Source organism: Galleria mellonella, unplaced genomic scaffold, assembly GCF_026898425.1.
Source record: "Galleria mellonella isolate WM207_F2 unplaced genomic scaffold, CSIRO_AGI_GalMel_v1 utg33, whole genome shotgun sequence".
Taxonomy (NCBI): Eukaryota; Metazoa; Arthropoda; class Insecta; order Lepidoptera; family Pyralidae; genus Galleria; species Galleria mellonella.
Window position 1 is genome coordinate 2,361,811 of NW_026442079.1, and position 14,546 is coordinate 2,376,356.

General features: G+C 30.3%; 1 protein-coding gene across 1 annotated transcript in view; it reads left to right on the top strand.

Moving 5' to 3' along the window:
- Nucleotides 1–10,790, top strand: part of LOC113518831 (carboxyl-terminal PDZ ligand of neuronal nitric oxide synthase protein) — a 239,020-nt gene extending 228,230 nt beyond the window's left edge. Inside the window, exon 10 of the mRNA XM_052896545.1 lies at nucleotides 5,307–10,790. Within this exon, the coding sequence (XP_052752505.1) occupies nucleotides 5,307–5,531 (225 nt within the window). The 3' untranslated portion in view covers nucleotides 5,532–10,790. The remainder of the gene's footprint in view (nucleotides 1–5,306) is intronic.
- Nucleotides 10,791–14,546: the final 3,756 nt, after the last annotated feature.

Genomic DNA, 14,546 nt, shown 5'->3' on the forward strand with positions numbered 1-14,546 from the left:
GGCATATGTACCTTTTTTCCTGTAGGGTACAGAACAGGGTATGTATTAAAGTCGACATAAGTCGAGAAGGCGAAAACCATAACATAATTTAATAAGGAAAAACTTTAGTTTATTTTTATATTAACAATTTTATTTGGTTTTTGGTTTTCCTGCAAGTAACTAAAATATAATACCGGTTTTTATATGTTCTTATTTAATATAAGGGGGCTATTTTATGCTTAAACTGTAATAATAAAACTATTTTATTAAATTCTTATTAACTATTTTATTAATACATTTAAAAAAAATCCTCATATAATTTTCTACGCTTTAGTACATAAATGTTGGGTAAATATATAGGGGATCAAAGATCCTCACGAGTTAAAAAAGTAAGTATTGTTAACTCTCGATGGTTTCATATACCTAAACAAGATTTTACTAAGATATTTTACAAGGCAGAACCCCATTGAGATCGATCTAATAAAGTATGTCGTTTGCAATTGCGTTACAAACCTCCAGTATTATCAATCATCTCTCAACCTAACTCGACAGATTATACAAAATGAATCGTATTACTATTCACCTAATGCACCTTTTTAAGCAACCTTTATCACGATTGCGAACTGAAATTATTTCAAATCCTACAATATCTAGAGGTTCACTGGCATGATTCACATTATAGGGCAATTAAATTTGCATAAAGGCCATCTATAGTTTGTTTGTAACAAAAACAAAGGAATTCATCACAATCATCTTAAAGCGAGCTAAGAATATCAAAATGTAATGAAATGTAAATTAACCACAGAGGACATCAAAAATAAATGTTCCTATAGTTTAATATGTAGATAAATATAAGATCCATTATTCATATCAGGCGTTAATTATCTATCGCGGAATATTGGTCTTCCCCTATTGGGGGGTTTTGCCAGTAGTTGCGTCACGCTTGGTAGGCGGGTTGAAAACAACTAGTTATATATAGTTATGCTTTAGTAAGGTTTTAAAAGAAACGATGATACCGATCCCTCGACTATTAAGTTCCTTTAGACGATAATATATATATACATAAATAAGTATAAAGCCTCCCCCGTAGACTGCCATAAGGAACGGTCTTAAGTCACTTGGTTCCTGTACATCCTTCTTTCTTCCTGCAATGCATTTGAGGTCGTCACTCCATCTATTGGGTGGGTGGTAGTGGGTGGGTCTATTGCGTTTGCCCATACAGGGCTGCCACTCAAGAACCTTTCTTCCCTATCGGTTGTCGGTTCTTTGAGCTATGTGTCCAGCCCATTGCTACTTCAAGTTTCTTATCCTTCAGACTATGTCGGTCACTTTGTTTCTTTTGCGGATATATTCATTTAGGATTCTGTCACGCAAAGAAACTCCGAGCATAATCCTCTTTATAGCTCACTGAGTAATTTGAATGTTTTGTATACAGGCAACCATATAGGACCATTTTTCTGTTCCATAGATCATCACTGGCAACACACACTGATTAAAGACCTTTGTCTTTAAACTTTAAGGTATTTTGAATGAGAAGATGTGGCGTAATTTTCTGACCGCTGCCCGGCCGAGTTGCTATCGTCAGTTGACTTCCAGTCGAAGTTAGACTTACCTAATCGGACAAGTTATTCCAGGTATACATACTTGTCGACAACTTCGTGCGTAATGGGGACCTTACCTTAACCTTAGGGTAGTGTCAGAATACTCGAATAATGTATGACTATAGTATTATTCCGTAACTGTTAAGGCACAATATGCAAAACAGCGTCATCTATTGGCTCGATTTAGCACTAAGTATCTATTAATGTAGATATAAAATGGCCTACTTATTGTATTTTATTTTATGCAATAAAACCCTTGTAATAAAAAATATTATTATTTCAATGAGGAATCCCGTATTTACTGTGGCTAGAAACCAGACCGATAGATCATTACAATATCATTTCCAAATTTAACAAACAAACAATTTGATTCCGTTAAATTATGTTTTTAGATTTTTATTTTAAAAGATTTTTTTTTTACATAAATAGCGAGGCCGTTATTTTTTTAAAGCGAAAATTTGTCTGTTATTTATTTTAACCGTTTAGATGTAGAATATTAATACTACTGTTCAACCAATACTCCGACAAAACTATTACATCACAACCATTTGTTCTATTTATCAATAATTCTAATTGTTTAAAAATTTTCTATAACACTGGTTCATGCCAATTATTCATATGGATTGAAATTTTCTAACTCAACCTCAACGCGTACAATTTCCAAAACCTCAGCCTTACGCAAATACATTTTTCCATACGACGTCTAGCAGTAGGTAACGATAATTACTCGTACTTATCTAGTATAAGTAAAAAATACTTTGAGTCGCTAAAAAAGCTTTATATTTGTTTGATATGTTAATGTTAACCTTTCGGAAACAAAATCCGAACTGATTGATTAGTCAATTTGTAGGCTAGTAGTATTTAATTTATTTTTATTTTCCCGGTTATAAGATTTCACAGCATGAAATATATTTTTCTCAGAATTAATATGATATGCGTCACATATTTCTGTGTCTCGAATAGGTAAATTAACCATTTTTCCAATATTTTGCATCACAGATACTAAGTCATTTTTTTTTCAAGCGACCTGCTAGGTCTTATTTCTATACAGCTTGCAAATTTACTCTATTCCATTTGTTCAATTTTTGTTTCTTAAACTGTATGTGTTTATAATTTTCTATTCCCTTTTTGTTTTTCCTTTTTCGTAAATTTTTATTTTTATTAGCTGCAAATTCTATAGAATCATATCTTATATCTTAATGTACTATAAAATCGTCTATTGTTTGAATTAGTTTTGTCATATTTTTGTCCTGCTCCTTCGTTCAGTTTTGAAATAAATTTGTAATTCGCACTTTTCTGTAACCAAAAGTGTAGGCGCCGCACTCAACACGGCACAGGGTAGAGAGTACCACTTTACCAGGGCTACACAAATAATAAGCAGTAGATCTAGTTTAGAACAAGATGCACCGATGTAATTACCGTTATATACGTCTTGCTCTTGCGCATTCATTTTAAGACTTCACAGTGATTTAATTCTTGTCTTTGATGTTATCCTGTTACAATATTTTATTGAGTTGTGAATAATAGTGTAAAAACAGTGTCGTCACACTTACAACGTTCAATAAAATAAATGGGTCTTCGTATCTCTTAGCAGTGGTACGAGGGAAAGATAACATACTTAATAAATCAATAACACTTGTGTGTTAAATGTAAACTTTGCTATTTGTGATCATAAAAAAGTATTTTATATTCCACTTAATATATCTTGAGGAAAGTTTTATTACATCACGATTACACATTATACACAGTAATAAACCAATACCCCTACCATATTATACCTTCTTTGTTCTATTATTTATACACACAATCTTTATAGTCAAGTCGGTTTCCAATACTTTTAGCTATTAAAAATATATTTAATTGTTGATATGTCCTAAAAATAAAAGTTACATTTAAATATTATGTAAACCGATATCGAAACAGATATTTTTAAAGCAAGACGCGTACTCAAGTAAATTGAACAACATGCCATCAAGGCAATTATTTTTTCCTTGACAATAAATTAGCTAATGTAAATGTTACCTTTTTATTAATGGGTAAAAATAACATGATAACCCCGCCTGCGCTATATAGGTGATAAGTGAGGATGAAAAGGCAAGTCAGTTAGCCCATCGTAACGAATTCAACGATAAATTAGTCACGATAATTTCCAGGGGGAACCGCGTGGAGGTCGACCGGATAGGGTATATTGATAGCAATAGGGACTAACCTCCCTATTACTAACAATCCCTTCCGCCCCAAAATGTTACCTTTATGAATTATGCACAGGAAGACAAAATGAAATACTTTCAGTAGTTTTCTAGTTTAATACGCACACATACGCAGATGCTGCGGAGAGACTTCGTATTATATTGTATTGATTGATGATGATGGATGAAAGGTATTCCGAATATCTTTTGATTTGTTCTTGTTATTTTTTGACATGCATTCAATAACATCGATTGGAATATCGTGAGTGATATCTACATATATATTTATTGATATAAACAATAAAAATAGTATGTAATTATAAAAACAACATATTTTTAACCGACTTCAAAAAAAGAAGGCGATTCTCAATTCGGTAGATTTTTTTTATATTTGTTACCTCATAGCTCCGTTCGATTAAAAATCGATTTGTATTTTTTTTATCTATAAGGATATACTTTTATATTGGTCCCATGGAAATCTTATCAAAATCGGTTTTAGTAGTTTAGTTTTAAATTAAAATTTTTAAAAGATTTTGTCGCTTTTGAAGTCGGTTTTTTTCTGTAGAACATAATCTTAAGTTATTAATTCATATTTCACTACTGTTCGTATGATAAATGAAAGCTATTAAGCTTGTGTTGCTTTTATTATACTTACCTATAGCGGTGGATGTCCAACAAGCTAAATATCCACCTTATGGGAAGTGATTACTATCGCCTATGCTAAGACGGCTGTCCTACGTTGGTACTCCTGAGAACTAACGTATAACTCTTCAGATAAAGAGAGCACACCTCTCAACCTAAAATATAGTAATGCCTTTATTACTATTATGACATAATAAATGTTCCATTCACAATATGGTCTAAACCAGAAAACCGTGATCTAAAATCATAGTTAATTGATAAACAATTTATAGAACTAATCAGTTCAAAGTTAAAGAAAACGTATTATTTGTTTCTAAATCCTTACTAATATTATAAATATCACTATGAGATTTGATATATGCATACTATATGGGATGGAGAAGTCTATAGGCTACTTTTTGTCATATAAAAACTAAAAACAATGCAAAATTATCTAAAAATTTCATTATGAAATGAAATGAATATTGATTTTGATTATTTTATTTTTATATTATTATAATTTATCATCAATGTCAATCAATGAATGCAGATGCTTCAGGATGTTCCTTATGGCAGTCTGTGGGGAAAGCCTATGTTCAGCAGTAGACAGATAACGGCATAACGGCAACAATAGATTTAATATCATCATTATTGTGAACTGATTGTAAGAAAGAAAACGCCGGTTCGTGTTGAAAAGTTATACTGACAGATTATATAAAAAAACGAATAATTAAAAGAATACAATATTGGAAATACAAATTACAAAGGAGTTTGTAACAATCATCATGTCGATGATGATATTAAATCTCGATTGAATAAATTCTAAAATAAAAGGTCCTGTCTATGGTAATACAATTTTAGAAGTTAGACCGATTATGAAACTAAAATATTCTTACCTTTTTTCTTTTTTCAACAGTTGTCTTCGAGCGCTAAGATAGACCGATGGTTTTCGTTGCTACCGACAGCGCCAACGCTCTCGAGACCAGAGAGCGGGTTCATTTCGGGGGTTGAAGATGGAACTGATGCAGTCATTGAAGCGAGGAATCTGCTGATGCAGTTGGGTGTTAAAAAGAAGAGACGAATCTTGCCTATACGGTTCACAAGAAGAAAGATATTAGTTAATAAACATACTTTGCTATAATGTATCGTTTTTAATGTACGCTGTTCAAAAGATCTAAGGGCTGGTTAACGATAAGTTTTAAAAGAGAAAGTTATGTCTGAAAAAATGCAATATAGGTACTAAATGATAGAAACAACTAGATTATTTTTAATTGTGGTAACGAAAGATTTAAAATTCAGTAATAAGTAGTAATATCGTAGTCACAATCATATGTAGAACTTTTTTTATTTATGGTAATACTAATAAAAAAATATATAAACAGTTTATAATAATTATAAGGAGAATTAATATTTCATTATGTATACAAAGTAAACAAATGCATTTGATAAATAAAAAACAAGTGGTAACTTACAAAGCAAGCGTTCAGATTTATAGTTCAATAATATTGTTTATTAAAAATCGCAACTCGTAGGTAATTTTGATAAGCTTTCAACGAAATATTCTTACTTCAGACAAAAAGAATGTTGGTTAGTAATTTATTATGATGAAATGTGTATGGTAATTAATATTAATACTGATACCAATTTGACAATGAACAATGATAAGACTGCTTTTTAGGATTACAGTATTCTAATAATTGAAAGGTTTAGATTAGAATAATGAATTGTGTTAAGAAAAAATATCAGCATAGGACGGTGCTGCGACAAGACTGATGACTTTTGGATATGTCGTTTGAACAGCGTACACATTCGCTTATAGTGCAATTTTTATCACAAAATATTTTTATAAACAATTACTTTTAATTCATTCATTTATTTGAGAAAGTATTATTACTATTATAAAAGAGTGAGAAGAAAATATGAACAAATTCACAATAACTTTTTATTGTAAGGATTTCAACACGTCACAATTTTTGTTTGGATACTCAAATTTTATTATATACAAGACTATGAAATTATATATCCTTTGACAAATCGTAATAGTATTTCAGAAAATATGTACATATCATAATATCTTGAAAGTGTTATCTAAAGAGGTCAAAATAGATTTAATTACTCTTCATTTGGATAGTCTAGAAATAACTTTATTATTTATAAATTACGTTACAAATATTTTTTTGCAAAATGTCAAAGTTAAAAATTAATAAACATATTTATAAACAATTGATAATGCATTTTTAGATATAACTAGCATATATGTTCTTTATTTAGCATATTTCATAGAATAATCTCTTATTGTAAGTAGTTTGTATTTACTACATACAGCAACCAAATAAGATGACATGTCAAACAACATAACTCGGCATCATTTGAACACATTTTATAGTCGAGTTTGTTTTAATAAAACTTAATGAAAACGTAAATAAGTTTGTTGAAATAATCACAAAAGTACTCTCAAATGAAATTAGTAACAAACAGAAATATTCAATCTAATAATTGATTTAAATTTATACTATTAGTTAGTATTCATTCGTTTATATTTTCATTAGTTCTGTTGAAACAAACTGTAAATATTATTGTTACCTGCCAATTTCAAAACGTATTCTGTTAGCCTACTTTACTGGCATCATTAATATTTTGTAATATTTTAATTATAGCTAGATTAGTTTTAGTATTTACATGTCCTACGGGTTATGAAACATAGGATATACGATAATCACTTCGTGTAAAGTGCGAATATATTCTCATATAGCTTAATATAGGTAGTTAATACTATAGTTAATCATAACGTGAACTGTAATACTGGCTAAAAAGTATTTCTAAAATATAGTCACAAAATTAATAAAGTCGCCCATTCGGTGCACAGTGCCATATTTCTTTGCATTCACTACAGTTGTATTTTGCAAGAGAAAATAGTGCGCAGAAAGTCTTTTTTGTTCACCAGTAAAAATAGAAGGTGCTTTTTTCATTTATTTATAATCATTCACTGCTAACGTAATAGCTAGCACGCCAAATGGTATGATGCAAACGAGGACTGAGTCTCTCGTATAGAGGTTAACATAATGTATGAATGGCGTTATTTTTAAATATTGTGAATGATGACTACCAATTATGATTTAAAGTATAGGTCAAGTTTAAAAAATGATTGCAGATAATTTACCTATTTGTGATGGTGCGTTTCTTTACATTATTAACTTTATTGAATAATAGAATCAAATGAGATATATCTTTCTTGGACAAATATTTTTCTGTATTCATTCATTCATATCAGCCGTTAAGTGTCCACTGATAAACATAGGCCTCCCCTATAAGGGTTATGCCAGTAGTTGTCACGCTTGGCAGGCAGGCATACAATAAATCTGTTCCAACGTAATATACTACTAATAATAGATTTTTAAATATGAACCGTCTTGCAATTATCTACCAAAATAGATATAACAATTTTACAAATATACGTAATATTCTCTTAAAAGTTTGGGTTTAGAGATTTATTAAATTAAATTCAAGTTTACATTATTTATCTTTGAATTTAAATTGCATGAGGAAGACGAGCTCCCACTAGATAGAGCGACGATCTCAAACGCATTGCAGAGAACTAGTGGATGCGGGTGACTCGAGTCCGTTCCTTATGGCAGTCTATAGGGGAGGCCTATGATGAGGCACGACGTCACTACACAAACAATTATGAACCTTAATATACAAAAATCTAGAAACAGTTATAATATTTAATCAATAAGTATACCATTTATGTGAATCCGAAATCATATTTTGATTAATTTTATGACTTAGTAAAGTAACTTAGTAAAGGTATCCTCCTAGAACTCGAGTATTAGTAGGTGTTAAATGAATTAATGATGGTTGTTACGCTAGAAGAATGATATTCATATTATTATAGTGATAATTAAATTGTGTTCCACAAAAAACCCGTAAATTAAAGAACTGATATTAACAACTTGTATGGGACCAATCTATAAGTATATTCTTTCGAATAAAAAAAAGAATTTTCCATATCAGTTTACCACAGACGGAGGTAATAAACATAAAAAATACAATACAATTGACAACCTTCTTCTTTTTGAAGTCGGTTGAAACAAAATGTTTCTGAAATGTCATTCTCTAAACGTACATACGCTTATTTAATATGTGATGTCATATATAATGGCGCATCTTTCGAATACTGCCACTATTGTCTTTAATAAGTACTTTATATATAGGGTTAACTCGGTAAGTAGCATATGGAACAGCTGGTGTCCAACAACTGGATACATCGTGTTAATATTTTTTTTCATTTTTCCACACATACACATATATCTTTGGGGAAAATTGCTCAGGCTCGTTGATTATAATAATGAATACTAAAAATGTTTATATCATACTGTATAGTATTACTACTATAATATACTACTACGTTATAACTGAAAAAGTATCTTTATTATTATATCAACCGTTAACTGTCCACTACGAAATATAAGGCTTTTCCCATGCCAACCATGTCAACCATTAATAAAACCCTCCTTGATTTTCCCAGTGGTTACCACGTTTGGTAGGCGAATTAGCAACCGCAGTTAGGTTTTGGTTATTTTTTTAAGAGGGACGCTAAAATACCTAAATAGATTGTTTGTTATCTGTAGAAATACATAGTACACAACCGCAATTGCAAGTTTCTCTTTTAGGTTTCTTATCATAGTATAGAAAAGAAATTAAAAATACAGCTACTTAAATTTCACGCCTACAATTTTAAGGTAATTAAACAGATGCCATAAAGTTCTGTCACATGACCTTTATTATGTTAAATGTCTGTTTAAAGCAAATAAATATTTCATATCATTACAATTTAACTGCTGTAGTTAAAGAATGTGACTAATGTGAAATACATATTTATAATAATGACAAAAATATATAACTAAATACATACCACATATTTACAATTCAAGAATAGATCTCTTCCAATGGCCACCAGCGATTGTATTCAATAATTCATTAAAAAATAACGACGTCGATTTCGTCCGTCCATCCATCCACCGTCCAATTTCCGGTTCGGCTTCCTGCTCGCCGTCGTCCATTCCTTATTTTTTCATATTAAATCCAAACTCCCTTTTTACCCCTTTGAGAATTATTTTCGAAACTTTTACAATCTGCTAGCTATTTTAAATGTCTATATGTACCTACAATTTTGTGAAAATTTGAAATAATGTTTACACGAAGCTTAAACGTGTGTGACTTCGCAAATAAAAATAATAAAACTTCTTGATTTAAGATGTGAATTTCATCATAATTTGGTAATTAGGTATTAACAGTACTTAGGATGATTCATACATAAACAAACACTATTATGTAATCTGTTTACCTATTGGTAGACATAAAAATAAAAATTCTACAAATAATTTAGTTCAATTCTTTATACTCGTACATTAGCTCCTGCAATACTTCTTTCTAAAATGCTCTAAGTATGTTATGGAGACAAGAATGTTGATATGCATTATTTTATTTACTGCAAAATAAATGCAAATCTTAAATTAAACATGGCTAGTATAATTTAGACATTTAGTGACTCACTCATGTGCTCATATAAAAATATAAATGAAGGTGCTTTTAAAACACTTTTTTTTTTTATTTAGAGACCATATAGCAATATACCATATAAAAGACATACGTAATCACTGTAAATATTCATGAATGAAGGTAATTAATAATTACCTATTACAACTATTGAAAAGGCTTTTGTTTAAAGATAATTTCTGTTAGTACACCTCGTAGTACCTCGGCAAATCTAATACAATGATAGATAGGGAGGGAGACTTTGTACTAAAGTCGATTTCTTGGGTACCTCTGTCCCATTCGTGTTTCAACCGTAAAGCAGTTGTGTTTGCATGGCTGTGTTTCGGTTTCAAGGATGGGATATGGCGTGAATTTACTGGGTACAGAGGAATAACACCTAAGTCCTCAGGAATGGCAACGCATGGGGGGTATCATGGGCAAAACAGTATACTCTGTTATGTCCATGGTACTGCTCATGTCTATAGGCGACGGTTACCACTTTCCATCAGGTGGGCCATCAGCTTGTTTGCCATTCTAAGTTGTATAAAAAAAAGAACAAAAGAAACACTATTTTAAATTGTTAATACTGCAGTATTACACATATACGATACTATTGAAACATAACACAACAAAACTGGTTACGCAAAACTCCACAAAATGTATGTTTAATAATGTGTATGATTATCTTCATATATTTCCTGGATGTTGTTATTAAAATTTAATCAACTAATGGAACTATTAACATAGATTATAACTATTGTATTTTATGTGCTGACTGATATTGATATATGTTGTGTTCTTTATAACGTATAAGATATTTTTAAGGCGTAAAAGAATAAACGTTTCCTAACTATAGTAAAATTGTAGTTTTACTTACATTTTACTAGTAAATAAGTGGGTACCTATAGCTATATATCATACTATGTAGCAAGCTATACTAGCTATCTAATTTCACTTAACTTTACGCCGAGCTAAAAAACTCTTAAGAAACAATTTGTTGCAAACTTTAAAATCTAGAACACCGTCGTAGAAGTAGTAGTGCGCGTCTCGCTGTATTCGACGGGATACGTTTTGGACAGTGTGAACAAGAACTGTATGTTGTGGTTCCTTAATCACCCTTTCGTCATCGGACGATGAATGGAGAAAGAGTGAGTTTCCACCATTATGTATTAGATATACTATTCATACACGTGCAGCGTTTTGCATCTTCTTTCATCATGCGTACGGTCAAGGAATGGTTCTCTCTTTGCTTATTTTTTTCCAACCACATATAATGTATACCAATTTAAGGTAAATGTAAATAGGCTACTCGTAAGACCGAGAGCTTCATCTAGGAGCATGGCATCACTTTCCATTGAATGAAATTAACGTTATCAATGGCAGGATTATTAACCAAAAAAAAATGACAAATATCAAAAATAAAATGACTAATTTATACCTAGTATAAAGTCATTTCTAACGAATATATAAAAAATAAATTTTACTCAAATATAACGGATAAAACTGCGAATGTAACATCCGCAGTTTTATCCGAAAAAAAAAATAGTTATATTTTAATTTAGGATCTCTTTTATCTGTGTATCAAATGGATTTAATTAAAATTTGGCGCACAGTTCACATTCAGTATAAGAGAGATCATGTAACAGGCATCCAATTATTTCCAAAAACTTTCATGTTTATGATATTAATAAAATAACTAATAATATTATAAAATAAAAAAATAATGTTATTTTAGGAAGATACAACATTTAAAAAAACCTCCATTTCGTTAAACCATACTACAAGTCATTTTTTTTAATTCGTACTTGAATATTCAAATAAATTTTATTTCATACAATGTTTTCATTACTTGCAAGCGATTGGGATTATATGTTATTGACCGATACACAAATATTTTTAATATGGACCAAATTTAAATGCATGCGAAGAAATAGGTGTAATATTACACTGTCAAATATTTAGAACTATTATACGTATATATTTAGATATATTCATACTTCATTATCATTCATCATCAGATAGATCATTTATACCTAAATATGTAGGAAAATACTCAAGTTGTGTAAGAGAGAAGTTTATTTTTCTTTTGTTCTTTAATCCCATAGCTTCGCCCGCTTAAACACGTATGTATATTCCATTGCAATGGAAAATTTCTAAAACGTTTTCTTAGCAACTTTGTGTTCTTATGCAAAACTACCGATTATTTTGGTCATGCATTCCTCAATCAGTCAGTTTTTTCTTGTATACTTAATAGATTATGTACATACTTCTAACACATCAATTACTTTTTAACGTAACTATTTTATAGGTTAAAAAGTAATGTGCGAGTCACGTAAAACAAATAAATTTACTAGTAAATGGTAACCTCGAAATGCAATATTGATTTGTAACTTGAAAATATATAGATACATACGTACTGTTTCCAATATTACTACATATTTACATTTCCGATACAAAACATGTGTTAACAAATTGAACACGACATTACGAACTATCTACGTGTTTTTGTACTATTTTCATACCTTTTTGTATTTATGTTAATGTTAACAGGTACGATAAATTACACACTACATATTCAAGTTACATGGATAGGTGATTGGAAGCGTCTTATAGGCTGTGGTAAATACTTACCATTAACCTTAATTAGACAATGCCACTGTTAGTTTAAAAATATAGAGGAAGTAAAGAAACCTTCATGTATCTCAAGATCAGATAATGCCGCTGTTAGTTTAACAAATATAGAGGAGGTAAGGAAACCTTCATTTTTTTTTTGGGAAAATTGGGAATTAACTTCTCACATTATATTCTACTATTATGAAAAACTGATGGCCCATCTGATGGAAAGAAACTTGAATAAAAAAGACACTTGTGTAACTTGGAGATACCCTATGCGGTTGCTAGTCACTCCAAGTTTCTCAGTGAATTATGGCTATGACTAAGCTTGGAGCTTTTCTGTGTAATAGAATCCGTAATATAAAGTAACCGAGCCTGAATCATAGGCAAGTTGAAGTATCAATGGGCCGACCATACAGTTCGAATACAGCAATTAAAGGGAAAGAAGAATACGCTAGTGGCGACCCATCTATATAAATTTTACAAGTCTTAAAAAATTATATATATATATATATATATATATATATAGATTCAATTCTTATTTTCAAATAATCTAGTTTTTGTGACTATGCTCAGCGATTACGTAGCTATACGTAATCCACAAAAAAGTCAGACGAATTGAAACCTCACATTTCGGAAGTCACTTAAGTATAAACGGAAACAGGTAAATACTGTATAATTCTTAATACAATTATTCTGTTATTACTACACATAAAGTAACGACAAAAGCATGTAACTGACAATTACACGTGCCCTCGTATGCTAGATAGCAATAAACCGACTAAAATGTTCCATGAATGAATGCTTCATAATAACATAACTGGCATTTAAATTACAGTTTACCGTGTTTCTGTTTTTTTTTTATAACTTAGATTTGTGCTCGTATTTTTGTTATTATTATTATTACAAAAGCACCACCAAACTCCTGTTAAAAACGAAAACAGTCTAACATAAAACTGCTAGGTATCCTTTGATAAAATCGCTATTACTGTTCTATATAAAATATTTATTTTTTACAGTAGGTTTGTAGACTAAGTAGTTTGTATTTAGTTTAATTCCATCAGTGACTATATTTGTAATTGTTTTTTAATGGCAGTAAATTGACAAGAACAATAGATATCTTATGCAATTTAAGTAAAGTATTACATATATTAATTTTGAGTAAATTTATTATGTTATTAAGTTTTTATTCAATACAGTAGCGACAGTGATTCAAATGCGAGTCTGATTATTTATTCAATATGATGAAATGTAGTTTTTATATTTCTTAGCTTGGCACACTTAATTGAAAATAACTAATGTCTCTAATTACCTCATTAGAGATTGTAGTCAGAAGAATATTTTCAATAATTTAAATTAGAGAGAAAAATAGAGGGAGATTTTGCACGAAAGTCGTTTGCTTGGGTACCTCTGTCCCATTTGTGTTTCTACCGTGAAGCAATTATGTTTGCATGCTTTTGGTAAATAGGGTAGGATATACTAGTGAATTTACAGGGTACAGAAACGTAACACTTTAGAAATTACAGTACATGGGGATATCATTAACAAAACAGTATCTATACATTGTTATGCCCATGGTACTTACTGTTCATATCTACAGGCGACGGTTACAACTTTCCATCAGGTGGGCCGTCAGGTTATTAATCATTAATGCATAAAAAAAATTAAATACGATTATTAGTCTGTATGATTAATAAAAAGATTTTAAAAACAGGATCTAAAATAACAGCCACTTACCTTTTCGTAATTCATAAAATCGCATCACATACATACCTACCATCTGTTAAAATCAGGTATTTAAATATCAAAATGCAAATCAAAAGAAGTCAACGATGACATCATTTACACCCATGCATTGAATATTTAAATCTTTTTCAATCAGCTTTAAAAAAAAGAGGCGTTTATCGATTGGATTTTGTTATTGTGTACCTAATGCAAATATTCTTAATGTATATAAAAAGTAAATACTTTTATTGCCACTATTAAAAATTGTAGGGAAAAGTCC